This window comes from Siphateles boraxobius, unplaced genomic scaffold, assembly GCF_051911475.1.
Source record: "Siphateles boraxobius isolate OS27281-9 unplaced genomic scaffold, OSU_SipBor_1 17, whole genome shotgun sequence".
NCBI classification, from domain to species: domain Eukaryota; kingdom Metazoa; phylum Chordata; class Actinopteri; order Cypriniformes; family Leuciscidae; genus Siphateles; species Siphateles boraxobius.
The window spans coordinates 7,367,789-7,395,051 of NW_027508777.1; the positions used below are offsets into that span (position 1 = coordinate 7,367,789).

The 27,263-nt window shown below is 35.4% G+C and overlaps 1 protein-coding gene across 3 annotated transcripts; it reads right to left on the minus strand.

Annotated features, from left to right (window-relative positions):
• Nucleotides 1-1,000: 1,000 nt before the first annotated feature.
• coro2aa (coronin 2Aa) lies at nt 1,001-25,647 on the minus strand. Of its 3 annotated transcripts, XM_077232350.1 has the most exons (13): nt 25,188-25,647; nt 17,996-18,106; nt 15,340-15,540; nt 13,155-13,271; nt 12,890-13,039; nt 9,167-9,346; nt 8,508-8,624; nt 6,948-7,052; nt 6,747-6,843; nt 3,993-4,105; nt 3,760-3,850; nt 2,583-2,869; nt 1,001-2,464 (listed from the first exon to the last, which is right to left on the minus strand). In XM_077232350.1, the coding sequence occupies exons 3-13, from the start codon at nt 15,538-15,540 to the stop codon at nt 2,333-2,335; spliced, it is 1,590 nt and encodes a 529-aa protein (XP_077088465.1). In that variant the 5' UTR covers nt 17,996-18,106; nt 25,188-25,647; the 3' UTR covers nt 1,001-2,332. The 3 variants fall into 3 exon arrangements, with proteins under 3 accessions (XP_077088465.1, XP_077088463.1, XP_077088464.1); XM_077232348.1 differs by lacking the exon at nt 17,996-18,106 and having other exon boundaries at nt 25,188-25,404; XM_077232349.1 differs by lacking the exon at nt 25,188-25,647 and having other exon boundaries at nt 17,996-18,285.
• Between the last annotated feature and the right edge of the window lie 1,616 nt (nt 25,648-27,263).

A 27,263-nucleotide genomic window follows, 5' to 3' on the forward strand; every position in this document is an offset into this window, starting at 1 on the left:
TCAAAACCAACAACTGAACAGCAAATCTGCACATCAGAATGATTTCTGAAGGATCATGTGACACTGAAGACTGGAGTAATGATGCTGAAAATTCAGCTTTGTCAACACAGGAATAAATTACATTTGAAAATATATTATAAATAGAAAACCGTTATTTTGAATTGTAATAATATTTCAACTTTTTACTGATTTACTTTATAAAAAAATCTAAATTATTCCACACTTATACAGGTAGTGTATGAACATTTCATGTAGTGTATAGACATGTGATTGTCATCACACATCACACTCCCATAATTCACACTTTGATTCTAAACTAAAAAATAACTAGATACAACCGTTTACTTCCAATGTGTATTTAAATGTCATATTCTCTCCACCATGTCAACACCTTAATATCTTTATTTTTTGTTGAATATGGCATTACAAGAAATTTATGTATAAAATGTGTTTGTGTGTGTGTGAATTTAAGTGTAACAATAAGATGAATTAGCAATTAAAAGGTACATTTTTGAATGGAAATAACATGCATTTAATAAATTTAATATACTTGATTCAACTCATTTAGACCATTCTGTCAAAGCCGTGTGTATTTGTGTGTAGAGACAGGCACGAATATCACTCAAATTGTTTGGAAAAGGAGACCATCTATGTCACAATTCATTTTAAATGTGAGTGGCAGACTGGCAGGTGGAACAGAGGCCGATACAATCCAGTCAAATTTCCACAAGTAATAGAGAAGGGTGATCATGTGTGTGTGTGTGTGTGTGTGTGTGTGTGTGTGTGTGTGTGTGTTGGTCCCAGTGAATTAACTAATTTTAACAGATACATCTGATTTAAAAAATGTATTATTAAATATTGAAATCAATTAAGACTAATAAACATTAGAAGTATTGTTCATTGTTAGTTCATGTTAACAAATGAAACCTTAAAATATTACCATTTTGTCTCTCTATCCTAAGAAACAGATCAGTTTGCCCTAGAAAACTCAGACTACAAGAACAGTTGTGACAATGTTTATTTGCAGTAAATGCCTTATTGTAACTCAGAAAGCCTCTTTATCTGGCCTATTTTACCTGATCACCCAAATTATCGGACTTATTTGTGTTAGGATTAAAAGAGACTGCAATCAAGGCTGTTCGGACCACATTTAGTAAATAATTTGGAGAAATATTTGAGCAACAACCCTTTAAAATAGCATCTTTAACCTCTTATTCCATTATATATTCTGATGTGTGCATGTACAGATCCATATATAAACAAAACATTATTAAAATATTTTTTTAACAATTATGGCTTTTCCAAATTTGTGAAACTAAGCATTGTATCAGGGGCTCCTAATGGGTCACTGTGTGTGATTTACAAAACAAGCTGGTTGGTTTTAAGTGAAACACACGGTAAACCATTAAAAAACCATGGTACTTACATGCATTTTGGCAGTTCACAGCAAACGTTTTACAGAATGAGCAGGAAGGGAATTATTGAACCTAATCTTGACTTTCCTTAGATATTGTGTGAACCCCAGCCAGTTCCCACAATAGTGCCTCATCAGTGCGTGCTGGGATTTAGTAAACTCTTTTAACAGCATTTAAACACACACCAAAAAAACAAACAAAAAAACCCTTAAACATAAGATGATAATGTACATGTTAAGAGTATACATGTTCAAATTTATGTCCCTTTGTTCAAAACAATTTGGATTTCCATTATCAAACTTTCTTGCCACATCACTCATCCATTTGCACAGAAATTTAAATAGAAAATTAATCAGGAAAATAAAAAATCTCATGTTATTCACAAATAATCACAAATAACCCAATTTATAAAACAAAACACACATATTTAAGCCTTTTTAAAAATAATAATTAAAAAAAACATTTAAACAAGTATGATCACAATCTAAAAAAATGTTTGCATAGTGCTAAAGGTTGTACAGTATTTATGTGCACACAACGTGCATACAAGGAATGACTTTCATAAAGAGATGCTAGTAATGAGAATGTAGCCTGTTTCCATAAGGGGCGGTCACGTTAGCTAAATTTCGGGGGCAAAAAAGCTCCATTGTCCGTTGTCAATAGTGTAGCGATGTATGAAGTCCCGATCACACACAGTCACTTTCAAAAAAGCAGCTTTCTGTGATCAACACAAACAAAATTTTCCTTCCTCACACGAAACTCCTGTTAGCGCGAATTCCTATTGAAATGACTGGATTTCACCCGCGAAATTTTGCTGAGCAATGGTAAACATGACCACACCTTTAAAGCATAATTCATGAGGCAGAAAGTTCTTATGTGAATGTTAGTGAAGAAGAAAAGGCTTTTGACAGTTTCTTTCAAAGAGTGGCTTGTGAGTTTTTCACATTTTTGATCTCCAATTCCAACTGTTTCATCCGCACATCCTTCTGGTTAAGAAGCTCCCTCAACCTTCGGATCTCTTCCTGCTGCTTATAAAACATTTGTCGGAGCTATATGCAGAAACACATACATAAATACACATTAGAGGAAAGTATGAAAACACTTTTGAGGTGAGCAGCCCCTTATTAAAGTCTGACAGGTCACTGCAATGCTGTATATGTACCATACCTCGTTCTCTGTTTTTGGTGGCGAGCAGTGCGTGGAATCCAGTTGTCCGTTGCTGACATAGGTTGTAGAGCTGCTGTTTTCATCTGTGGATGGGAGCAGCAAGGTAGGGTGGGATTCTTTGCGCTCATTCTCCTCTTTGGCATCCAGACGTTCATGAATCAGCTGTGACAGCCCTGGCCGACTGCGAGTATGGCGTGTCTCCGTCGAGTCAGTTGGGCCTTTACTCAAGCCCACCTCCACATATGAGTCCAGTTTACTTCCAGGCCTAAGAGACATCATCAGTGGACCTGCCGAGTAAAAAGCAAGTATAATTGAGGCACAGTCTCAGATTTGTTCTCTGAATCATCCAAAAAACTCTGCTGTTTCATAATTCATATGTAGCAATAATGCAAACGCTACCAATCCAACATTTTTTTTAATACTTTTATTCAGCAAGGATGCGTTCAATCGATCAAAAGTGACAGTAAAGCCTTTTACATTGTTACAAAATATATATATATTAATAAATAAATAAATAGGCTATTTCAAATAAATGCTGTTCCTTTTAACATTCTATTCATCAAATAATCCTGATTGATCATGGTTTCCACAAAAATATTAAGCAGCACAACTGTTTTCAACACTAATACTAATAAGAATTGTATCTTGAGCACCAAATCAGCATATTAAAATGATTTCTGAAGAATCATGTGACTGCTTAAGGATCAGAGTAATGGCTGCTGAAAATTCAGCTTTGCCATCACAGGACAAATCTAGATTTTAAAAATAGAAAAATAACTATTTGAAATTGCTATAATATTTCACAACATTACTGTTTTACTGTATTTGTTTCTATTTTTGATTAGTGCAGCCTTGGTGAGCATAAGACACACATTAAACATTTAAAATATCTTACTAAGCCCACACTTTTGAATTGTAGTGTATCTTATATACTATCTCTTTAATATCCCTTGTTCCCAGCATAAAACTGGCCAAACGTGCTAAGTGGCTACTTTAGTATTTTGAAGGGCAAGAGACTAAAATGGCCACAAGTTGAGCCACTTTTATTTTTTTTTATGGTGCTTTTATGGTTAATTTATGAAACTATAAAATTACCATGGAATGGTATGGAAAACAGCAGCTTAGAAGTTCTGCAAAATGTTTACTTTTTTGTTTCAAGGAAGAAAGAAGCTTTAACCTTTGTCTAGACCACTGATCCACTCATTTGCTGTCATGGCGGGCTTGCTCCCAGCTGTCATGGGGTAAATGTCCTCTTGATAGGACTCTGACTGCAGAACAGAACACAAACACATCTCTTGAAGTCACTTAGGGATAGTTAGGGATCCTATCATCAAGGACAGCACAGATATGAGAGAACTAGCACTACTTTATGTTATACATATTTGTATGGATGTGTGAACAGGATTATACCCTTCGTGGAACAATCATAGATAGAGGTTCTATGAGACTTTTGATTGTCACTAGTTTGTAGAATCTGAAGACTTCACAGGAACACACATCAAGCCCTCTCTTTGGCATGACACCTGAAAGAGAACACATGTTCTGAGTAGAAAATCACCCGCAATTTCATGCTTTCGAAAAGAATATTAAAACAGAAACAATATACTTTAAAACATGTACTTGTTCAAAGTGTGAACTAAATGAAATGTTTTCTGACACTTAATTGCATGTTAATTGCATGTTAATTGCACCTGACACTTAATTGTTAATTGCAAAATGTATTATAGTTCATCTTCTCTTCGGGAATTCATTTTCTTTTTTTTTGAAATTGAGTGTTAATCTGAGTGGGTCAAGACTTTTATCACACTTGTCTTTTATCACACTTGAACTTGGAACACACACACACAAACGCACGCAAATTGAGTGGATTCCACAAGTCTTTGTGGTTGTATTAAAAATAAAAACGTAGTCTTCCCTCGTGGGTCAATTTGACCCCCATAGGAATGAATGGAAAATGGGGGAAAATGGGGATTTTTTTTTTTATTTGTCCAAAAAAATAAAATCTGGCACAATTCAGAGCTAACACACACACAAATGAAGACATGAGACTATAGAACATCCCCAATGCATAACACAATCACAACACCAAGGAATTTCCATTAAAATTGTTTTTTTTTTTGCTTTACAGCAGCTCTAGAATAATGCAGAACATCCCAACCACACACACACACACACACACACACACACACACACACACACACACACACACACACACACACACACACACACACACACACACACACACACACACACACACACACACACACACACAACACACACACACACACACACTTTAAATCAAAATCAGCATTTTCAAATAAATATTCTTCAAGGTTTTACTTTTTTGTTTTTTCCTCCACCTAACTAAATGCAAACCTAAAAATATGCTCAAAATTAAAACTAAAAATGCTAAAACTTTAACAAAAATGGATTTTTATAAAGTCTAAATAGTATGTACCTGAATGCAAACTGAAGAGAAAAAAAAAACCTGAGAAAAAAAAGACTTTGATTTGCTGCATATAGAGCTATAAGGCCCTCTAGTGGCTAGAGTCAGGAAATATCATGTTATGTTATTTTATTTCCCCACAAGAGATCGGTAGAGACACTTAATGTGAGACTTTTTGACAAGTTATTGCATGTCATGGAATTATTTTGTATTTAAGTTGAAAGAATATGCTTAAATTATATTATTAAATTAAATGACTGATAAAATCTAGTCATTTAGAGGTAAATAAAATAAAAAATAAAAAATTTCAACACAAAAAAGTCAAATATTATCAAAATGAAATGATATAAGCTTTCTGGACAAAAAACAAACAAAAAAAAAATTTAATTTTAGGGCTTCGGGTAATTTTGATCAATAGAACGACTCATTCAAGAATCGGTTATCACTAGCAATTATATCCTCTTCTCCTCTTGATTGCCCGCCCAGCCGTGACATGAATGTACTGATGTACTGAAGCATTTATGGTAAACTAAATATATAGTACAATGTCACTTCTGTTGAAACGTGTAAGTAATGCATTTAAATACATTTGTATTTTTTATTGTGTTAAGAAACATAGTCATGAAAGTGAACTCTTTTAGTACAATTAACTGGCCTTTTATTTCATTAATGTTATATTATCTGCAAGTACAGTTTTTTTTAAAAATAACTGTATTAGAATAAAATAGCAAAACAAGTGGCATCTGCAAACAAATGAGAGCTATTCTCAGAATTATCTTTAGATGTAAACTTATCAGAATGAACAGTCATTTTTTCAGAGAAAGAAGCACTTTTTGTGAAATAATTTGCTTCAAAAATGTGCTTATGCCCTCTCTTTAATGTAATATTTTGTTTTCTAATGCAGTTCTTTAGAAAACATTGATACAGTTCGCACACTTTTTGGGGCGTCTCTACATGTTAAATTATGAAGTCAGTTCAGTTGCATGTTACAGTATGTAGCCATGTGATATAGATGAAGCGGTACATTCTTTAACCAATCTATATTTGTGACCCTGAATCACAAAACCAGTCTTAAGTAGCACGGGTATATTTGTGGGAATAGCCAACAATACATTGTATGGGTCAAAATTATCAATTTTTCTTTTATGCCAAAAATCATTAGGAGATTAAGTAAAGATCATGTTCCATGAAGATATTTTGTAAATTTCCTACCGTAAATGTGTAAAACATTTATTTTTGTGAGTGAATGCAGCACAATCGCGAACATAAATGGACAACTTTAAAGGCGATTTTCTCAATGTTTCGATTTTTTTGCACCCTCAGATTCCAGATTTTCAAATAGTTGTATCTCGGCCAAATATTGTCATATCCTAACAAACCATACATCAATGGAAAGCTTATTTATTCGGCTTTTATGTGATGTATAAATCTCAATTTAAAAAAAATGACCCATATGACTGGTTTTGTCATCCAGGGTCACATTTATGTACAAGCGCTATGTTAAGTGCTTTTCAGACACCTAAAGCATTTAAAGTATTTACTTACCCAACCTGATTAGTGACATAAATTGCAAAAACACTTCTTAAGTAGCAAGCAAGGATGAGCCAGCTTTTAAAATCATCTATACTAATATTTGGAATAGGGAAATAGATTTATAATGAATTGTTTTCATAAGTCTGTGATTGTGCACATGTAGGCTTTGCATGTATAGTACTCACCCATTCCCTTCTGTGGTAGAAGAGATCGGTATTCAGTCAAATAGTGCACATATGGCTTCTCCGGGCTGATTTCATAGTATCTGATATTTCCATCACCCTAAAGATTGAAGGAGGATTGTGTTATCCATTAATAACCTTTATCATCAATACAGCACTAAAACACTAGTTGCCAATCTGGTAGTCCAGGTTATATGTACTCACTTTTCCAGCTATGTAAAGCATGTGTGTGTCAGGGTCATAAAAAGGGAAGAGGACACCGGAGGAGCCGTCCAAGTCCTCTGAATAAGACGGCTGAGAGAGGTCCTCCTGCGGAACACATGCATGTACATCTCAACACATCTAATCTAAACAGTACTGGTTGCTTTAAACCAAATCCCTGAATCAAAAATACACATATAAAGTTATTACAAATACAAAAATTAGAACGGTATCTGCATTAGATCCATATTTAACTCCCATTTAAAATCCCATAGGAAAGTAGAAAGAAAAGCATTGTAATGATTGTGACACTAGGGGAAATCTAAAGGGAGTCATGGACTGTTGAGGATGGACCTGTCAAACTGGAGCTAGTATATACTGTAGATGATAGGTCCATTACAATCAGAGGCACATTTAACCCATTAAAAACGCCACCTGAAGTGAGTAAAAATGTCCCAGATATTTAAAATGTGAATTCCCCCTCAGTGAATTCCTCTGTACTTGGAATGAAAAGTTCATCTCAAACACTCTAGTGCCACTAACAATTAAAAAAGGCCTAAATTGATCAAACATGCCAGTAAAACTTTGTACATCATTACAAAGAAAATATTTTTCAAATAAATGTTCTTTTGACCTGTTCTATTCATCGAAGAAACCTGAAAAAAAAAAACGATTTTAAATTGCAATAATATTTTATAATATTTATGATTTTACTGTATTTTTGAGCAAATAAATGCAGCCTGGGTGAGCATAAGAGACTTTCTTTATGCTCAGTTTATTGGATTTCCTTGGATTTCAGCTAAATCTTCTTCCATTTAGAATTTTGTTGAAAATTTACTTTTTCAAACTTGTCTTACATCTATTTTTGTGGATATAGATTGTTTATATAAATATTTCAGTTTATCTCTATCAATGTACTATTGGGTGTCACATTTGTTTTTGTTTTTTTGGAACGTTATTAAAAAAAACAAATAATTAGTTGTGCTATGATTTATAGGACTTAATAGTTATCATTTATCAATAAATCATTTGATTATAATTTCAGAAGTTTTTTTAGTAATAAAAAACACTGCCTATGGCAAAACAGTTCTGTTCAACTGCATTAGCATTGGTTAGCTTGGCCCAGTAATTGCTGCTGGATATATATTTTTAGCTGTCACCTAAAATTTTATGTATTTCATTATATTCCATTCTAGGCCTTGTATGTGTTTAGTTAATAGGAAACTATTTTAATGAAAATAAACTAGAACAAAAATAGCACTAAAGACTGAACATGAACAGTGATTACATGGAAATTTACTGTGACAGTAAACAGCAGAAAGTATAATGTTTTAAAATCAAATGCAATTTAGAAGAGCATTTTTGTGAAATGAAATCTTGTGCAATATTTTAAGCTATTTAGTATTTGATTTTGCTCTGAAATGCTCTGATCAAGAATTTCTTTCAATTAACGAATGAAAAATTTGCCATAAAAAGAAGACATGCTGTGTGTTTTTATACAAATATGAAAATGGGAATAATTAGACGTTAATAATTAAGGAGTCTATTTTTAGCAGGCCTTACCTGATCCCAAAGTGCAATCTGACGATGGTTCCAGCGTGAATTGCCCGTAGAGAGAAGCATTTTCAGGTTACCAAGAAATAGCACTTTACTGGCTCTGTGTAACTTGCAGTTAGTCTCCTAAAATCACACATTACACATGACGTTTCAAAATAAATGCACATTCACTTTCTCTTTCTTTTTCAAAAGATATACTGAAAAAAAAAAAACCTTAACAAAACTTTTAACACATTTTAATCATCATAAAATTCAATCAACCATGTCCTGTAAAATGAAATAAAGTGTGAATTGAGTCTTGTGTTCGTCCGAGTCACTTGAGGAGACATGACAGTGTGAATGTAAGACTCTGGGCTGATGCTGACCTCTGGGTAACAGATTGACCAGGCTGCATTGGTTTTTTAAAGGTGCTAGTTTTGGATGTGTGGTGTCAGAGGGGCAGACAAGGGGAAGTGCATTTCTGTGCAAGTCCACATACTCTATGCTGTCTGTGTCCCAGCTCATAATTAAAATTAAGTGAAGGAATAAGTGATGGACTGGGTAAAGTTGTATGGGGGGAAAAATAAAGTCAAAACTCATGATTGGTTCCACCTAATAATATGAGCATCAAAAACGGCATGTGCATGACAGATAGAGAGGAACATCAGACTCAAGGCCACACACACCTGTAAAAGGGTGCCAGTACGTGGGTCAATCACTCGGATCTTCTTATCCTTGCAAGAGGTGGCGAGTCTGCTGCCATCTGTGTTGAAGGACATGGACAGAACCACATCTGAATGCACACTGATGGACCGCACAGGGTTCTTGATCACCTGTTCAGGAACGTCCAGCCTCCACATCATAACCTACACACATGAACACACAAATAAACACTTAAAGTAAATTAAGTAGCACCTACTGACATTTAATAAAAAATTTTTTTTACTTGTAAGGATGCATTTAATTGATCAAAAGTGACAGAAAAGACTTTTACATTGTTAGACGTAAAAGATTTCTACTTCAAATAAATGCTGATCTTATGAACTTTCTATTAATCAAATTCATCCTTTAAAACATGCATCATGGTTTCCACAAAAATTTTAAGCATCACAACTGTTTTCAACATTGATAATAATAAGAAATTGTTTTTGAGTACCAAATCAGCATAGTAGAAGGATTTCTGAATGAATAGAAGTGACACTGAAGACTGGAGTAATGATTCTGAAATTTAGCCTATCAATCACAAGAGTATTATTAAAATTTAAAATATATTAAAATAGAAAAATATATTTTAAACTGTAATAATTTTTCACAATATAAATTAATGCAGTCTCTTTAAACATAAGAAACTTCTTTTCAAAAACATTACAAATTATACTGACTTTTGAAACTTTTGTTAGTGTACCATAACTGTAACAACATGACACATTTCATTGTATTTTAAAAAATGTGTAAATAATTCCTCCGCACAACAATTTTTTATTTAGATCTCATCCATTAAAATCTGATAAAGACTGGGGGAGAACATTTCAGTCAGTGGGAAACAATTTTAAACACACAACACACTCTACAGTTAAGAATCCAACAGTTACTTTAAGGAAACGTTGCAAGGAATGTGAGGTACTGTGTGAGAGCCTATGCATTGAGAAGATTGTTGCTCTACACCCACCTTCACTGCCTCGGGACAGCACAAAAACAACCCAAACAGAAAAAAATGAGGACAGGGCAGAAGACCATGAAAAATAAGATCTTATAAAGAGTGATGGTTAAAGCCACTTTTGTTCATGGGGGTTGGGGTGGACGGGGAATTCGCAAATGAGCAGTGTCAATGTATTTGTACTTAAACAGGAAATCACAATCAGAAACAATGTATCAGACTGGCTATGAGCATTCAAGAAATGTAATGAGGAATAAAAACAATCCAGACACAAAGGCTGCGTTTACATTTGGCATTAACATGCGACCTGTATCCGGATGTTGTCCATATTCACATTGAAAAGACAAGTGTAAATGTTATCCGATCAGCGTGTCCAGGTCCGGAGGTAGTCGAGGACGCGTTGTGATCGGTTCTCAGTGTAATGTAAACGCAATCCAGCCATCGTGTCTGCATTCACAGGTGGACGTCATACAAAACTCACTGTCATTATTCCCCCTCCTCTCTCCGGAACTGAGAGCTGTGTTTTGCGATACAGTCGAGTGCGAAGTACATCGCAAATATACTGAACTGTTTGCCGTCGCACCCGAACGTTGCAGAACCATTAATTTTCTGTAAAGAAAGCGCATTTTTCGCACCACACCTGGCAATGTTCTCGGACGCATACGTTTCTCTGTAACGTTTCCATTACAGCATCTTTCCACATTATTAGTACTTGCAGCCTCTTCATCCTCCTCATTTTGTGAGATTCGTAAAATGTCCCCCAACTGAAAACTGTTTTTAAAAGCAAACCCACCACTTCAGGTCGACTTTGCACCGGAGCCATCCTTTTTTTTCGCGGGAATGCTAGCTCCGATCTGTTATCTAGATAAAGAAGTCACTTGATGTGGACAGGTGTAAACGCACCGTGTCCTGAATGGCTTATGATCCGATCTGCTTGATCGGAATCAATTAACATTTTCAATATTTGTTTATAATATTATTTCAGGGTTTGGCAACCTTTTTGGTTATTCTGATTTTTATTTCATTATACTTTTAACAGGGGGATGTAAAAGGGGCATCAATATCTGACTGTGAAAGATGTGATGCGTACATTACATTTTATGAGGCACATTCCTATGCTAATACAGTTATGTGAATTTAATTGCAGAGTTTAGGCTTTTTATGCAGAAAGATTGGGGCTAAGGCCTTGCGTCCACCAAAGCATTTTTAGCCGGCTGAAAACGCTAGGCGCTCTGCTGAAAACGCCTAGCACTGGGCGCTTGAGGGCGTTTTGGAAACGCTGCGTTTTTTCAGTTGAGATGCTTCGTTGCTATGATACAGAAAATCCGCAGCACAGTTTACTTGTAACTGATTTCGCAGATAATTTGTTTCATACTAAAAATGTATTTTTCATCCATTTTGTTCGGTTAGCTCTGCTGGTTGACGTCCTTGTACAGAAAGAATGTTGTGACAGTTGGTCGGTGTGATATTTGTCCCGCCCCTCCTCCACTGTGATTGGACGGCTGGGTAAAAAGTGACAGTGATGGCTGCAGCGTTTTACCCAAAGTTGAACATTTTTCAACTCTCAGCGACCAGTAAAAACCGCCGGGCGCACAGCGCTTGAGCGTTAAATACACGCTCAGCGCCTCGTTAAGCCTGTTTTATGCTTCTGCGTCGAATTGACGGCGTACCCCCGCAGACCCCTCTGCATCGCCACGAACCCCTCTCCGACCCCTCCGCCATCGCTCGACGTGCACCTCCAAAAAATTGTAACTACGCATCGAGGCGACGCAGACCGCAAGGGCTGTGATTGGTCAGATGCACCGCGATGCAATGCAACCTGACGCAGAACCATAAAACGACCACGACGTAGGAGTGACGGCGTAGCTACGCCGTGGAGTTGACGCAGAAGCATAATGAGGCCTTTACGCTCATGGCGTTTAAAAAACGCGGCGCTCCCATTGAAAACAATTGGAATTTTACGCCAGCTGCGTGAAAAAACGCTTTGGTGGACACACGGCCTGAGTTCTTTTCAAAGTTTGGATTTGACTACAAAGTTTTAACTGTAATGTAGTAAGTATAAAAATTTTGTTTATAAAATAAGCCACAAGCAAAGCTGGGAGATTGAATTGAATTTAACTAAATCAGATCACAGAACTTCTTTTTTTTAGTTTAAATAAGAGTCACTGCTGCTATACTATATATCATCATTTTTGGAACGCTGCTTGTCCAACTAATAGCTGTATAATTATTTATTTAAGAGATCCCTAAGCTTCTCTTCCAGTGTTATCAAGGTCACTGCAGACTTTTGGGTCTCTTTCAGGTTATAAATTATATATACCAAAAACTCAGCTGCAGGTTTACAATTATAACACTTAGTTTTAGTTATGTATTTATGCTTTATCATCTGCTCTGTTGGAGAGTTGCACTTATGGAAAGATATTTTAAATTACCTTTATATTTTCCTTCCTTTTTTAAACCTATTTAAGTAAATAACTACACTAGTTTATCCACAAAAATAATTCAAATATTTTATTTATTTCATTCACACATTCAAAGAATACAGTTATGTTGGCCTTGGAACTGGAAGGGAAGTGTTTAAGATTAAAAGATTGGGAAACTGCTTGAAAGCAACAAATAGGTAACACGTGTGATGATGTGTGCTAAGAGCTTCCTATCACTGTGAATATTTTAAATGTCTTTCTGAGGGGAGAATTCACTGAAATCTCATCTCTCTTCATTCCATGACAAACGGTATGTATAGTTTAATTACCTGGTAGTCATAGCCGGTACTGAAAATGATGTTGTTGGCAGTTGGATGCCACTCGATGAGGCCGACCCGTCGTGAATGACCCTGCAGCTCCTTCCAAGGCACTAAGATGTTCTTCAGAACACCATGTTCAGGAATATCCCAAATCTTTACCTGAACAACAAACATGTGCACACATGATAAGCTGTAAAAATGTGAACATGAGAACCGTTTTCGTGAGTAAAACGTGAACATGCTCCAGTCGGAATCTGAAGTGATTCACACTTACTGTGGTGTCCTCTGAACAAGATGCTATGCAGAAGTCATCAAAGGGATTCCATTTGATGTCAAGTACATTGCCTCTATGACCAGAAACCTTTGGATGATGAGGGTCAACCTTGCCAGTCTGAGAAGACACAAAGATACACCGTAATTTATACATATACCCATAAATATACAACCATGGAGTCAAGGTTTTTGGAATATTTAGCATGGACCTGTTATGTACACTACTGTTCAAATGTTTGGGGCCCGTAAGATTTTTTTTTAAAGAAATTAATACTTTTAATCAGCAAGGCGACATTAAATTAATCCAAAAATTATAATGTTAATTGTAAAGACAATGTTAATGTTGTTTCATATATAAGCTGGTTTTTTTTTATTTGTCAAAAAATCCTGAATAATCTATCACTATTTCCACAATTATACTAGGTGTAACACGGTTGTTCAGTTTTGGTTTCGTTTCGCTGCGTTCTGTTCCTGTTTTGCCTGTCTGAGTTCCTAGTTAGTTTCCTTGAATGCTAATTAGTCCCTCACACCCGTTTCTGTTCAGTTTGATTACCCCTATGTATTTATGCCCTGTGTTTACTTCATTTCCTTGTCTGGTATCGTCTAAGAAGTTAAATGTGGTTGAGTTCATTATACTCCAGCGATGTCCAGAGTTTTAATTTGTGGATTAAATAAAGACTGCTTTCGTTTGCACTTCATTACAGCCACTACGTGACACTAAGTGGTACTTTCATTTGCATTTCAAAAATTCATAATAATGAGAAATGTTTCTTGAGCACCAACTACTTAACCTATTAGAATGATTTCTGAAGGATCATGTGACACTGAAGACTGGAGTAATAATGCTGAAAATTCAACTTTACCATCACAGGAATAAATTACACTTTAAAATATATTACAATAGAAAATGGTTTTAAATTATAATAATATTTCACAATATTACTATTTTTAATGTATTTTTAACCAAATAAATTCAACCTTGGTGAGCAGGAGAGACTTCTTTCAAAAACATAAAAATTCATACTGACCCCAAACGTATATAGTGTATCTTGAATAAAACAAATGTATTTGGTATTATTTAGCTTGTTTTAAGGATACATCTCACTAAATGTGTGTTAAAACAACTGAAGTGAGTACTTATATTCAATTATACATTTAACATTCTCCAAAAACAAGTCTATATATGCAATGTTGCTTTTCAAGTCCATTTTTTATGGATATTTCGATATTTCACCTGAAATATAAATACCGATACTAGAATAGGATTTGTTTCCATCGTAGTACAAAAAAACTTGTTACCAAGAATCACAGCACAGAAATGTGTTCCAAAAGATACAAGTCTCAACAAAGAGAAAATCTTTCAGTATTCAAAAAACAAGTACGTAATGCAAATGACTCAGCTAACAAGTGACGAAACTTGAATTTATCATCGTTCATATCTAAACTGACAACTGTGTTGATTCTGGAAAAAAAACGCTAAAATGTTGAAATGTTCAAACCTGCATTAACTTAAAATGTGCTATCAGACCATTGTATATGTTGTTAAAGCACATTTTATTGTATACTTAAATTAACATTAAATGAATACTACTTTTTAGTCTACCTATGGTGTGTTGGGGGGGCGGGGGGGGGGGGGGGCAGACAATACAGAAAGATGCCTCCAGGCTTTCATGTAACCTTTGCCATTCCTGAGACATGAGATAATACCTGACTAAACATGAAACAGTCAACAGACCAATAAAATGACAGAAGTCTAAAGTGTGTCAGAACAGGTAAGCATGCATGTGTGTGTGTGTGTGTGTGTGTGTGTGTATGGTCCTGGTACGCAATGGGGACAAAATGTCCCCACAAAGATGGCACTTGGTAAACAGCTTATAAGTGATGTTTTTTGAAAATGTAATGCAGAAAGTTTTCTGTGAAGGTTGTTATTAGTGTTAGGGTTAAACCCTATGTGTGTTTGTGTGCGTGCGTGCGTGCGTGTGTGTGTGTGTGTGTGTGTGTGTGTGTGTGTGTGTGTGTGTGTGTAAAGAGAGACAGAATGTAAAATATCAGAAGCAAATAAATATGCTGGTAAGAAAGGTCTTTGGTTGCATTGAAGAAAGAGTGAAGACACCAACTTTTGTAACTCGGCAGGTTGTCCTCAAAAAATGTTACACTAGTTTAAAGAGTATTAAGTGATCACTCACATGGTGGATGGACAGCACCAGGAATGATCCGCCCCCCGCACATTCGGTGATGACTGCGATAAAGCGAGGGTTGGCGGCACAGAGGTGGTTGTCGTGAACGCTCCGGGTGATGGGGACGCCATCATAGCAATTCTCTTTTGTGGCCGGCTTCCCAAACACGTGGCGATACTTGGAACTACGGTACTGAGGACGCCATGTCATCTAGAGTGAAACAGAAGAATTAGTGAAATAAGCGGGATAAACATTTAATATTTCTGCCAATGCCACACGGTTTAGAAAAGACAAACAGGGTGAGAGAAAAAAATCATTAAAATTTTTAACGTTAAAAACTTCTAGAAAAGACTTCCATGAAGACTGAAAGTTTAGGAGGGTCATTTTTTTCTGTGTAAGTCTAATATTTAATGAAAATTAGAACCATAAATGCATAACAGAGAGTGTGTAAGAACAGCTAATTAAATACTATGAAATTAGTCACTAACAGCACACAAACATAAGAGTTAGCAGGGCTGAAACATTGAAGATTGAAAGCTGAAATAATACAAATTTCGATTAATTATTTCAATCACTGCACAGAAGGGGGGAAATGCACTTTCTTGGGAAAACAATGTATTTGAGAAAAATGATAGAGGCTAAAGGGCAACAGAAAAAAAAAAACTAAAAGCATTTGAGCCAAGTTGTCCAAAGCATCGAAAACCTTTGACAAAAATAATGTATGTCAGTTTTCAGTGGTTAAGATCCTGTGTCAGGCGATTTGATGCTGTTTAATGTGCTTGCAGCATTTCTCATCAGCTCATAATATATATTTTACTGCGATATTCTAATCAGTAAATCAGGAATAGGCTGGTTAGCATCACACAATAAGACCCTGCTAATAGATGCTATAACTACACCATTATGACAGCAAAAAGTTCATTTGTTTAATTTGTTCAGTTGGCAAGTAACATTTCTTATTATTTTGTCCTGCTTAATAATTTGGTGGAAACCGTGGTACTCTTTTCCCTCATGATTCTTTGATGAACAAAACAACAGCATTTATTTGAAATAAAAAATTCAAACTCCAAACTTTGAACGGTAGTGTAAGTATAATTTAAAAAAATAGATTTGAATAATCAAAGAAATAACTGACAGATTAATCAATTATTAGACTTGCACAGAGAGCTGCACAGATTTTTACAGAACATTCAAAAATATCTAAACATATCTGTCCCTGTTTGATTTATTTTATTTTCTAGGAAATTTTGATATTACTCTCAGCTACCCATAACGATTTCCATGTGGGCCTAGTTATCATCCACCTCTCCAGGAAACAACGAAGAAAAACCCCACTAAACAAGTTCTTCTGACAGAAACAATTTCACAAACAAAATGCCTATCAGAGACATCAGCAACAACCCAGATGACTGTAGATGAATGCATTTTGAAAACAGGTTTTGCTGATGAAGGATAAAGTTCTCCCATACTGGATAGAAAAGCAAGTTAAAACTGCACTCTATTCAGAAGAAAATCTGCTGTTTCAAGAACTAGATTTACATATCTGATTTGTGTGATGGCTGACTAGTCTGCCTGACTAGAACCGCAGCTAACTAAAAATATACATGTGATTTCACAATTAACTATTGCACGCCAAAACAAGCGCACATATTGTCACACACACCTGATATTAACATATGAAGCTTCACTTAAATGCGATACATCCTAGAGAAAAGGTTTATCTGGACAATACAGCCCGGGCCGGGGAATAGTTGCATCATAAGTATATTCTCATTGATTTATTAGATAGAGCCTCGAAAATGAATCAACTGAATTGTACTCTCAATATAAACACAACCATACAAAAATATATTGAAATCAAGTTGAGAACATAAATTATTGCAACACTGTTAAATATATGAGCAAATCCTTCTGTGGCAGGATTTGTTTGATTTGTTCAGCTTTCAAAGGCTGGTGTAATGATTAACGGAGTGATTAGCCATGTGGGTGTGGTGGTAGGTAACAGATATAAAAAGCATGGCTATACATTTAAAGCACAATTGATAAAATAACTATAACATTAAGGGTAGATGTCATCCAGACAGAAGGAACGTGGCATTTAATTAGGTGAAGTATTCTTTCTAAAAGTATTCTTTCTTTTTCTTTCGTAATTGCCACATTTAGTGAGAGAAAGAGACTTTGGGTGTCTTTTAGTCAATTATATCGGTAACACTTAACATAGGTAACATTAATGTATTTGTTCATCTTTGTTAATGTTAGTTCATAAAAATACAGCTGTTCATTGTTTGCTCATGTTAGTTCACAGTGCATTAACTAATGTTAACAAATACAAGTCTTTATTTTAATCACGTATTAATAAATTGTTGAAATTAACATTAACACAGATTAATAAATGCTGTAGAAGAACAATTCATTATTAATTCATGTTAACTAATACATAACGTTACCTAATGTGCTACCATTATAGTGTTACAACCAAAAATGAGTTAAAATACAAATAAATAACGGTAGTGAGAATATCAATATCATAAATGCATATATATTATGCATTATGATATCCTTCATCTCTCCAAACCCCTCTGGACTGAAATGTACTAATATGGGTCAGTGAAGGCAAAATCATATTTTAAGTGCTTCAAAATTCCTTTCATTTTGAACTACTCACCCTGTCTGTGCTGAGCACACGAAGATCTGAGAGAAAAGAGAGATGAAGGTGCAGAAAATGATCCCTGTTTTTCCACTTCCACCAGAGGAGTTATAATTCCATTTCAGATCACTTGTAGAGGATCACAGAAAAAGAGAAGATGACAAAGAAGGGGGGAAAATCAACATAAACACAGTCAAACTTCTGCCCAGCAGCCTGAGTAAACATGGACAGAATGCCAGCAAGTACGTCCAGTGTTTGTGAGCGGAGCAGGTAAGAGATCATGTGCGCACACTCCCTAAATGGGTGGCGCCTCACAGCAGAAAGCACAGGGGATGGGGAGGTGTGAAGGAAAGACGGGACAAATTCCTCAAACCGATTTCCTGTACATTAATCACTAGGGAGATAAAGGAAAATGAATTACTTCTCAGTACTTTTAGAATTAATAAAACATATTGACAATTATGTTTTTTCTTCGAAAGGAGTGTTTTTTAAATTCAGATTTATTTATTTATTTTAATTGACATGCACCAATATAACAAAATTTACTAACACACAGCTAAATGTATCAACATTTCCAATGAAACATTTACTTAACATGAAGAAATATGCATACAAGTGAGTGATGATGCATACAAATGTATACAGATTAAGAGTTATGAATTGAAATGAGGGAAAAAAGGGAAACAGAAAGTGATTCAGGAAAATGAATCAAACATTTTGTTGATAGTTTAAATCAGAAAAGCTTCTTTTTCTGAACACTCTCTCATGCTTGTCAGTAGTGAGGCAGCTAGAAGGATTAAAATCACTGCAATATTCACAATTTTGCTCAATTTGGTGAGATTTTAATCAATTATTTATTCTATGGATCTGTGATGTGATCACTTTTTTTTCTACATTTACCTTTCTATTTTTGCTCAAGGACCTATAAATAGTTTCTCTATTTATCATATCACCCATTCTTTGTGGTATTTAAGTCCGAATCTGTCTGCTGTGTGACACATTTCAACTGAGCAGAAACAAAAGCAAAAGCTTTTTCGCTGTTTGATTGTACAACAAGGATTGCTCATTTCATTATCACGTGTTATCTAAATACAGCAGAGGCACGGCATAAATATGTTTATGCTTTGTAAATAGCAAGTAAGGTAAAACAAATACACAGAGAATGAGGACTGGAGTTGTAAAAGTGGTAGAATTACAGGATGCAACTCAATATGAGGCGTGTAAACACACATGCGCAGGGACAGAGTCCAGTCCACAGGTCAGGTTTAGTCTGAAAGAGCAGACAGAAGTTTGAGCAGTATCACTTCTATCAAATGAGTTCATGTTTCACCTGAAAGGTGAGTTAGCACAGTGATGGAGGTGGAACTGAACACCTACAAGGCACAGGTCGTGTGCCACAGGATGATAGAAATCATTGAAAACCTGCTAACTGCGTTGTTTTGCTGACTTGCTGCAGGCGAGTGTCGATCACACAAAAAAAGAAGTGTTCACAACTACCATTAGCGATGAGTTCAGGCTCTGTTATACAAGCAATTATAGAGCAGCTTGACATGCATCTTCAAGAGCTGACTAATGTCCAGAGATTACAGACATTATGCTGATGACCAGCTCTATAGGTAAAGCTTGACGGGTGCAGATCTTTCAGCGCCGAAAAGGTATTTGATCTTGAATGGGAAGATCTGCATTTTGACAATACGACACCAGGTTTCAGTTTCTGGGCCATTAAGAGCTCACTAAATCCTTACTGTGTGGATGAGGCACTGACTTTAGTATTGTCTGGGAGTATCCAGGCCACTGACTGTTATGTTAATGATCCTTAAAATGTTGATAAAGACTGTGTTTTGATATGATAAATGTCTGCTATGGGCTTTTCAAGAGGGTCCTGTCTTTACTCTTCACTCTTGCAAAGGAGGTATTTGAGCAAGGTTTGATCTGGAATAAGGACATTAGAGTGCGTCCTGAATAAATCAACAGCTTTATTGCACCAACACAAGATAAGTATTTGTTAGTTATTAACAGTATTTAATAACTGAAACCCTAAAATCCAAAAATGAGCTGCATTAAAAGCTTAACACAGAATGTTACGTTTAATTTAGTTTTCTCAGCAGTGTAAATGCAATAATAACATTTAGAGGTTATGATTACTAAATAAAATATAGATGAAATATGAATTAATGTAAGATTTACGACTTTATTTTACTAGCATTCGTGATGGCTTATGAATGTATTAAGATTAAGGTGCTACATAAACCAACCCAGGCTCATTGGAAAAATAAAACGTTTATGAAACATGAAATTGCAGTTGCTGAAGCAACAATGTCATTTACTGCTCTCTGTTTTGCAAGTGAAACGCTGTTCCAGGTGAGCTACCATGCAAGATTATGTGATGCAAATGTCAAATCTATTCAAAAAAAAAAAAAATCATGTACTATGGTATTGTTTTTGGTATTTTGCAAGGAACCGTGCAAAATTAAGTCTTCATTAATTGATAATCTGCCTGTTATCATAATTTGTTTGAAAAGGAATAAAAGTTTTTGGCATTTTACAACTAGTGATCCTCTCAGCTGGAAAATGCAGCGAATTGTATGTTTAGGTACGTTTTTTAAGTTTGGGAAAAATGTCGGTCGACTAGAGGCATTTTTTCCAATGAGCCTATGGTTGCAACCAATATTGCCTTTGAGCTAAGTAATAAGTTAAGATAAAGAAAACAACAAAATTGAGACAAACAAAAGAAAATGTACAGGTAAGAACAAATGTGTATATGTTTTGCATATGCCCGCTCCATACACTCTGTCTCCATGTGGTTTGCTTAGCAAATACTCAATCTCTATTTAGCACTAGTAGGATGTGATCTACCTTTGGATTTGTGAAGTCATTGGTTGATTTGGTGAAATCATTAAGGTGAGCAGAAGTTTGTCAATCAATGTGTTAAGGAAAAATGCAAATGCAAATGCATTGGCAATGTACTAAAGCTGAAGGACATGGCTCATTTTTACCAGCTCTTTTTTCACAAAAGTGGGAATGTGATTTGAATTTCAAAGCTTACATTTGAATTTCCCTCTTAGCAGAAAAAAAAACTAGCTGAGGCTCACCAAGCTGGTTTTGATAGAGAGATATATGGATAAAAAAACATCTCCAGCCCCCAGAGAAACAAAACAGTCTAGGGTGATTTATTTGGCTATATCACACAACGTGAATTGCAGTTGCTTGTTAAATCAAAACTGTGCATCAAATGCAAGTCTTGAGGCTTACAAACTAAATCTCACTTCAATAATGACACTTGCAATATGGGCGGAGAATGTGCCACGTGGCTTTACTCTGTTAGCAGACTGATTCAAACAAACTAAGAGCATAATGTGAAGGAACTGTCCCTTTCAAATAACTTTACAGTTTGCCTGCACCTGCTAATTTTTGTGTTACAACTGCTGTTTCTTAAACCCAAGTCAAACATAACTACAACAAAGGAAACAAAATTATAATTTCACCCCAAAACAGATGATTATAGTAGGATGTGGCTGAACTGCATAAGTCTATACTCCCTGAAATTATTATGTGATGTATTAGTAGGTATTACCATATATTAAACAATAGACAGTGGACACAACATAATGGATCCACATAAGATTTGTTAATATAAAAAATGATCCATTCATGACCTGTTCACCTGCCTAAATGAGGGAAACTATAGCCTAATATTGCAAACAATACAGCCATCTGCTCATCAAACACTATGGCATTTAGAAGAGCTCATGAAACCTGAAACTGAATCAATATGTTTATCGACTAATACAAAGAAGGGAAGTGCTGCACACTCAAAGTGTATAATGACTGGAGCATTACAGAAGGATGTGAGGTCAGGAAGATTCCATGCCATTCAATAACCCATTTAAAAAGAGAGGCTGTTCGGAAACTGTCCTTTATGGTTTTCAAAGTGGGTACAGTAACTGCAGTGTGATATTAATAATAAACGAAACAGGGTAGAGTTTTGCTGCACATATCCAGCATGCATTTTCATTTTATCAGAATAATTTATCTCACTATTGACATAAAATGTTAGGCTAACAGCTTTTAATCTAATCCTAACTATAGCCTAAGAGTTGTTGCATATTGAGCAACGTTGCTTATTTGTTTAGGGTTTCACTTCATTCAACTGTGTAAACAATTAAATAAAGAAAAATAAAGATTACTTATTTAGCTTATCCGTTGTTCAACAGGAATTGTGTACTTTTTTGACATCAACTTATTGGATGAATGAGATGTTTTGCATTTATCAACTGATCAATTCTAATCGTACAGAGAAAGTGGTATAACTGTATTTCAATCGTTCAGTGTTCAATTACTGATACACATATGTTACCTTGTTTCTTTTCTCAACAACTCGACAACTGTGTGATGAAAAGCCATTCTAAACAAAACTAAATCAATAGATGGGTGTGCCTTTCCATCAGAAAGCTTCTAATTTTACCAAAAGCAAGGAAAAAAGAAAGATAGTCCCAGAGGATTCCCTGTCAGGTCAAGACAGAGCTAATGTGGTATATCAGCAGAGATCACCGTTTTCACAAACTCATGTTTTTGTAGTTTAAACGAAGATGATAACGGTTTCGATTTTAACAATGTACACTTTGAAACCCATTTTCAAAAGTTTGCGTTTTTCATGCCCTTATGTAAATGAAACGCCAAAATGCATACAACTTTTTCCTTTTTAGTTGAATAGGTATTGTGTAAATGCCCCTTAGATGTCTTCTAAACAAAATCACAGAAACTCATTGTTTTTATTCAAAATCTTGTTCTCACCAAATATTGGTGTTTGGTGTAACATTTGGTGTGTGTTAAAAGTAAAATTAAAGTCTTAAAGTTGGCATGAAATCTTGATTTATATCTAAATGCATGTTTATCGATCTTATTGTGAATGATCCATATGTCTATGTTTCACATTTTTTGACCTTGTTATTTTTTATCAAAATATATCATGACTGGATGGAAAAAACAACAACATGATGATGTATGCAGGACTTCAGCAATCATTTAGTCCGTTCATTTAGTCCCAAACTCTACTTTATTTTTAGTTTTTTGATAATCCATTACACTATAATTCACAATATGGGAGAAACGATCAGTTTTGCTGTTTCACCTTGAACAATATGATTGTATACAATTGTGTATAGTTCATCAATGAAGTGCTGCAGGGATGACACATTTTTGTGATTTTTTTTTAAATATTTTCTTGTCTAGAAAAATACATTTGCTAACATGAAGCCAAATGGCTCTATGGAAGTTATCTGGGACATTAAACAGGTAAACTTATCTACTCACTAGGGCAATTTCACAGCCTCACATGTGTTTATAATGGTGCTCTTGCAAACTATTCTAACTTCAACTTTTTTAAAATAAAGTCTAAAAGAGTGGTGTTGTTTGTTTATAGACATTTAGATTTTACTTCTGCCAATTGTATAGACTTCAAATTTTAATAGCGTTCAGTTATGAAGATTATCATGATGAAAAATAACTGCAAAAATCCAAAAGGCAATGGAAAAATCCTACTGGGTTTCTGTCAAGGGAACCAGGGTGATTCTAACTTCAGGTTGGCCTACAAAAATACATCATCACTGCAGCAGCCATTCCATGTGTGAGAGAGTCAAGTCTTCTTACTGGCTCTGTTCTTCTTACCATATACTAGTAAATAGTTTGCTTCAGTGTTTATTGTCAACCAGCGTAATATCAGCCATTGATTCTTAAAATCTAGCTTTACAATGCTGTGAATTATCACTGAACTGTTGGAAATATAACGAAAAAACATTTAAAGAAAGTCATCAAGGAGTGAGAATAAATCCAGAAGAGCCTGAGTGAATCTGTGTCCAGGTAAAGACCCAGAATGCAGCAGCACTCATGGCTCAGAGCGAGGCATGTCTGAACAGGACCACACCTCCCTTTGACATGTCTCACCCTCAGGACTTTGACACCTGGCAACCCTCATGAACTGTCTTTCTTTACCTGGCCTCCCCTGAGTCTCACTCAGCACTACAGCCATGCCATTTCCATGAAACACGTGAAAGACAGTCTTTAAGACAATTCAAACTAGACATTGGTTGTCTGACAGATGTGTTTTATAAGATTTGTTTTTTTATATTAGTAGGCTACTTTGAAGAGGATATACAGAATACATTTGCAGGCTGCTTCTTTGAAGAAAAGTACAAATTGGATGTCAAAACTGTGGTTGTGGTTCTGACACAAATGGCACACTTAGTTCACCCAAAATTCTGTCATTGTTTATCATTAAAAATGTTACAAATTTGTGCATACAATGGAAGCCAATGGCCATCAAAACTGTTTGGTTACCGACATTCTTCAAAATATCTTCTTTTGAGTTCTGAAGAAGAACGAGAGTCATACAGGTTTGGAACGACAAAAGGGTGAGTGAATGTTGACTAAATTTTCATTTTTGGTGAACATTTTTTCTTGTGCATTGAAAGCAATTCCAACATACAAATACAGCTCATGTAAAGTGTGAGTTCAGCTTCAGCTCTAAAAGAGAAAGGATAGTGGAAAAGTCTAAACACATAATAAACACAATAAAAAAAGGTAACACTACAGTAAGGTTTCACTTGTTGTTGACATTAGATAATTAACATGAACTAACAATCAAACTAATTTTGAAGCATTTATTGATCTTTAATGTTGATTTCAACTATTATTAAAGTCAAAGTTTAATTTGTTAATATTATTTAATGGACCTGACCTGAGCTAGCATGAACAACGAACAGTTGTATTTTATTAACTAACGTTAGGAGATTAATAAATAGGCTAGCCTACTGTATATTGCTGAATAGTTAGCTAAGGAATTGTGTTAACTAAAGTGTTCTCAAAATGAACACGGATGAGATAAATGTTACAAGAAAGCAATGTCAAATATATAAAAAGCGTTATACAGTTATATACAGTTGATAGAATAATCAAGTGGAGAATAATGTTGTAATAATATTTATTGTTTTAATACTGATGATTTTGGCATACAGCTCATGAAAACCCAAAATTCCTATCTAAAAAAATTAGCATACAATTCGCCAAAATCATTATGGTATTCTAAGCATTCCTAAAGTCATTATAACTATTACCGCCAAACAAAATAAAATGACATAAAATGACACTGCCTAAAACATTTACACAAAATCTAGAGAAAACTACAGCTAAGTGCAAACATGAGTTTTCTTACCTTTGTGATGGTCATGCAGTATGTATTACCCACGTCCACTATATCCGCGTCTTTTTAAACACTCTCGCAGAAATGTGTCAGAGAGAGAGAAAGAGTCAGAGAGAGAGAGAAATAGTGAGAGATTATAGGATGAGCGGTCCATCGATGCCGCAGTGTTTGAGGTGAGGTGTGAGCATCAGCGGGCATCTGTTACTGTTCACTGTGACACAACCGTGTCCTCCTAAAGAGGCGCTTAGGCGCTCAGACACACTGACGCGCCATTGAGCTCCATTCAAATCCCAATACGCTGTTTATTTTACTGGATGTATTTATACACTACAATGTATAATCATTGAAATTTATAAATTCCAATGACTGTTACCCGAGGAACAAATGGAAAATCGGTTAGGAATCTCAATAAATTGATTAAATAAAAGTAATCGAGAACGACTAGGATTAGTCCAGCATCTACTGCGGAGTGTAAAGTAACATATACCACGTGACATCGCTGGCAATGAGTTACTCCAACATTTGTCTGGACAATAATTTCCCCTAATTAAAAATATTCCCGACAAACTTTACTAGCCATTTAGTTTAAAGATATGGTTAAGAGTTAAAACATATATATTTTAATTTTGGACAAATTGGTCCTTGACCAGTTAGAAATGACTTCCTCGCACTAAGCACCGCCTATTTTCATACTGTGTCTCTTTCAGCCCTCGTCCCGTTTTTTCGATGTCTATGGGCGTGGGGCGGCGCTGCGGTGGAGTGAAAGGGTGGAGAGATGATGAGAGATGATATAACCTATGGATATAACCCATATAACCTGTGTCTGAGAACACTGTACACTCCCCCCACCCCACAGTGATTCATAAGAGGACTAAATATATTTTGGACAAAATAAATATATTATTTGTATAAAATGTGCGTGATACATGCTTACATGCACATCAACAATAAATAATAAAAACATATATTAATGATCCAGTGGGGGAAAGTGTGTTTTAATCAGTGCTTTAAGTGGGGGGAAAAAGGGACAGGTGTCGTGCCAAGGTACTTAGGCTACCCCTGAAAGGAAGTGTATCCCCGGTCGCGGGAGCGGGCTCGCGTTCAGCAGAACGTGTGCCATTGGTTTGACCAAGGTAAATGAAATTGTTTAGGTTATCGTTTTACTATTGTTGTTTTATCAACGAGGTTTAGCAAAGACAGCTATCACGTGGCCCATCTATCAAAATTAATTATTTTATTCTTCTGAAGGCTAACGATCGAACTTCATTGCACTGAATTGAGAATGTCTAGTTACTGGAAAACCAAGACGACCATACCGTTTCACTCATAAAGCAAACAGTCTTTGTATATTAAATTGTTCTGAAACCCCCTTTCCATGGTGAATTATTATCAAAATGATTTAAAAATGCATTGCACTTAAATATAGGCTGGTCAATGTCATACACAAAAAGCGATTGTACAGATGATGCCTATCAGATGTTTTATTTTGTGAATACTTTACATCATGTCTAATAACAGCAGTGAATATGGACACATTTCTTGTTTCCTGACAAAAGTTGTAGTGGGATACAGATTTTTTCAAGACCATATTTTCGACCTGCCAAAATATGTATCCCCCCTCTAAAATCTACAGATAATGGCCTATCATCAAGTGTTTTATTTTGTGAATACTTTACATCATGTCTAATAACAGCAGTGAATATGGACACATTCCTTGTTTCCTGACAAAAGTTATAGGCCTACTAGGATACAGATTTTTTCAGACTGTATTTTCGACCTGCCAAAATATGTATCCCCCCCTCTAAAATCTACAGATAATGGCCTATCATCAAGTGTTTTATTTTGGGAATACTTTACATCATGTCTAATAATAGCAGTGAATATGGACACATTTTTTGTTTACTGACAAACGTTTTAGTGGGATACAGATTTTTTCAGACCGTTTTCAAACCTGCTATAAAAAGTAGCCCCTCTCCATATTGCACAGATGATGGCATATCAAAGTCTCCAATACCTGTGGCGCAAAGAAAGCAAGGAAAGCCCCCCACCATCCATCCTCGCCACATTCTACAGAGATACTATAGAGAG

Excerpts from the sequence above, each read along its gene's own strand:
- coro2aa (XM_077232348.1), bottom strand. Across the intron at positions 13,272-15,339 it reads TGGTGCTGTCCATCCACCAT|ACTGGCAAGGTTGACCCTCA; the intron begins GTGAGTGATCAC and ends GTGTCTTCTCAG. Across the intron at positions 13,040-13,154 it reads CTTGTTCAGAGGACACCACA|GTAAAGATTTGGGATATTCC; the intron begins GTAAGTGTGAAT and ends TTTGTTGTTCAG.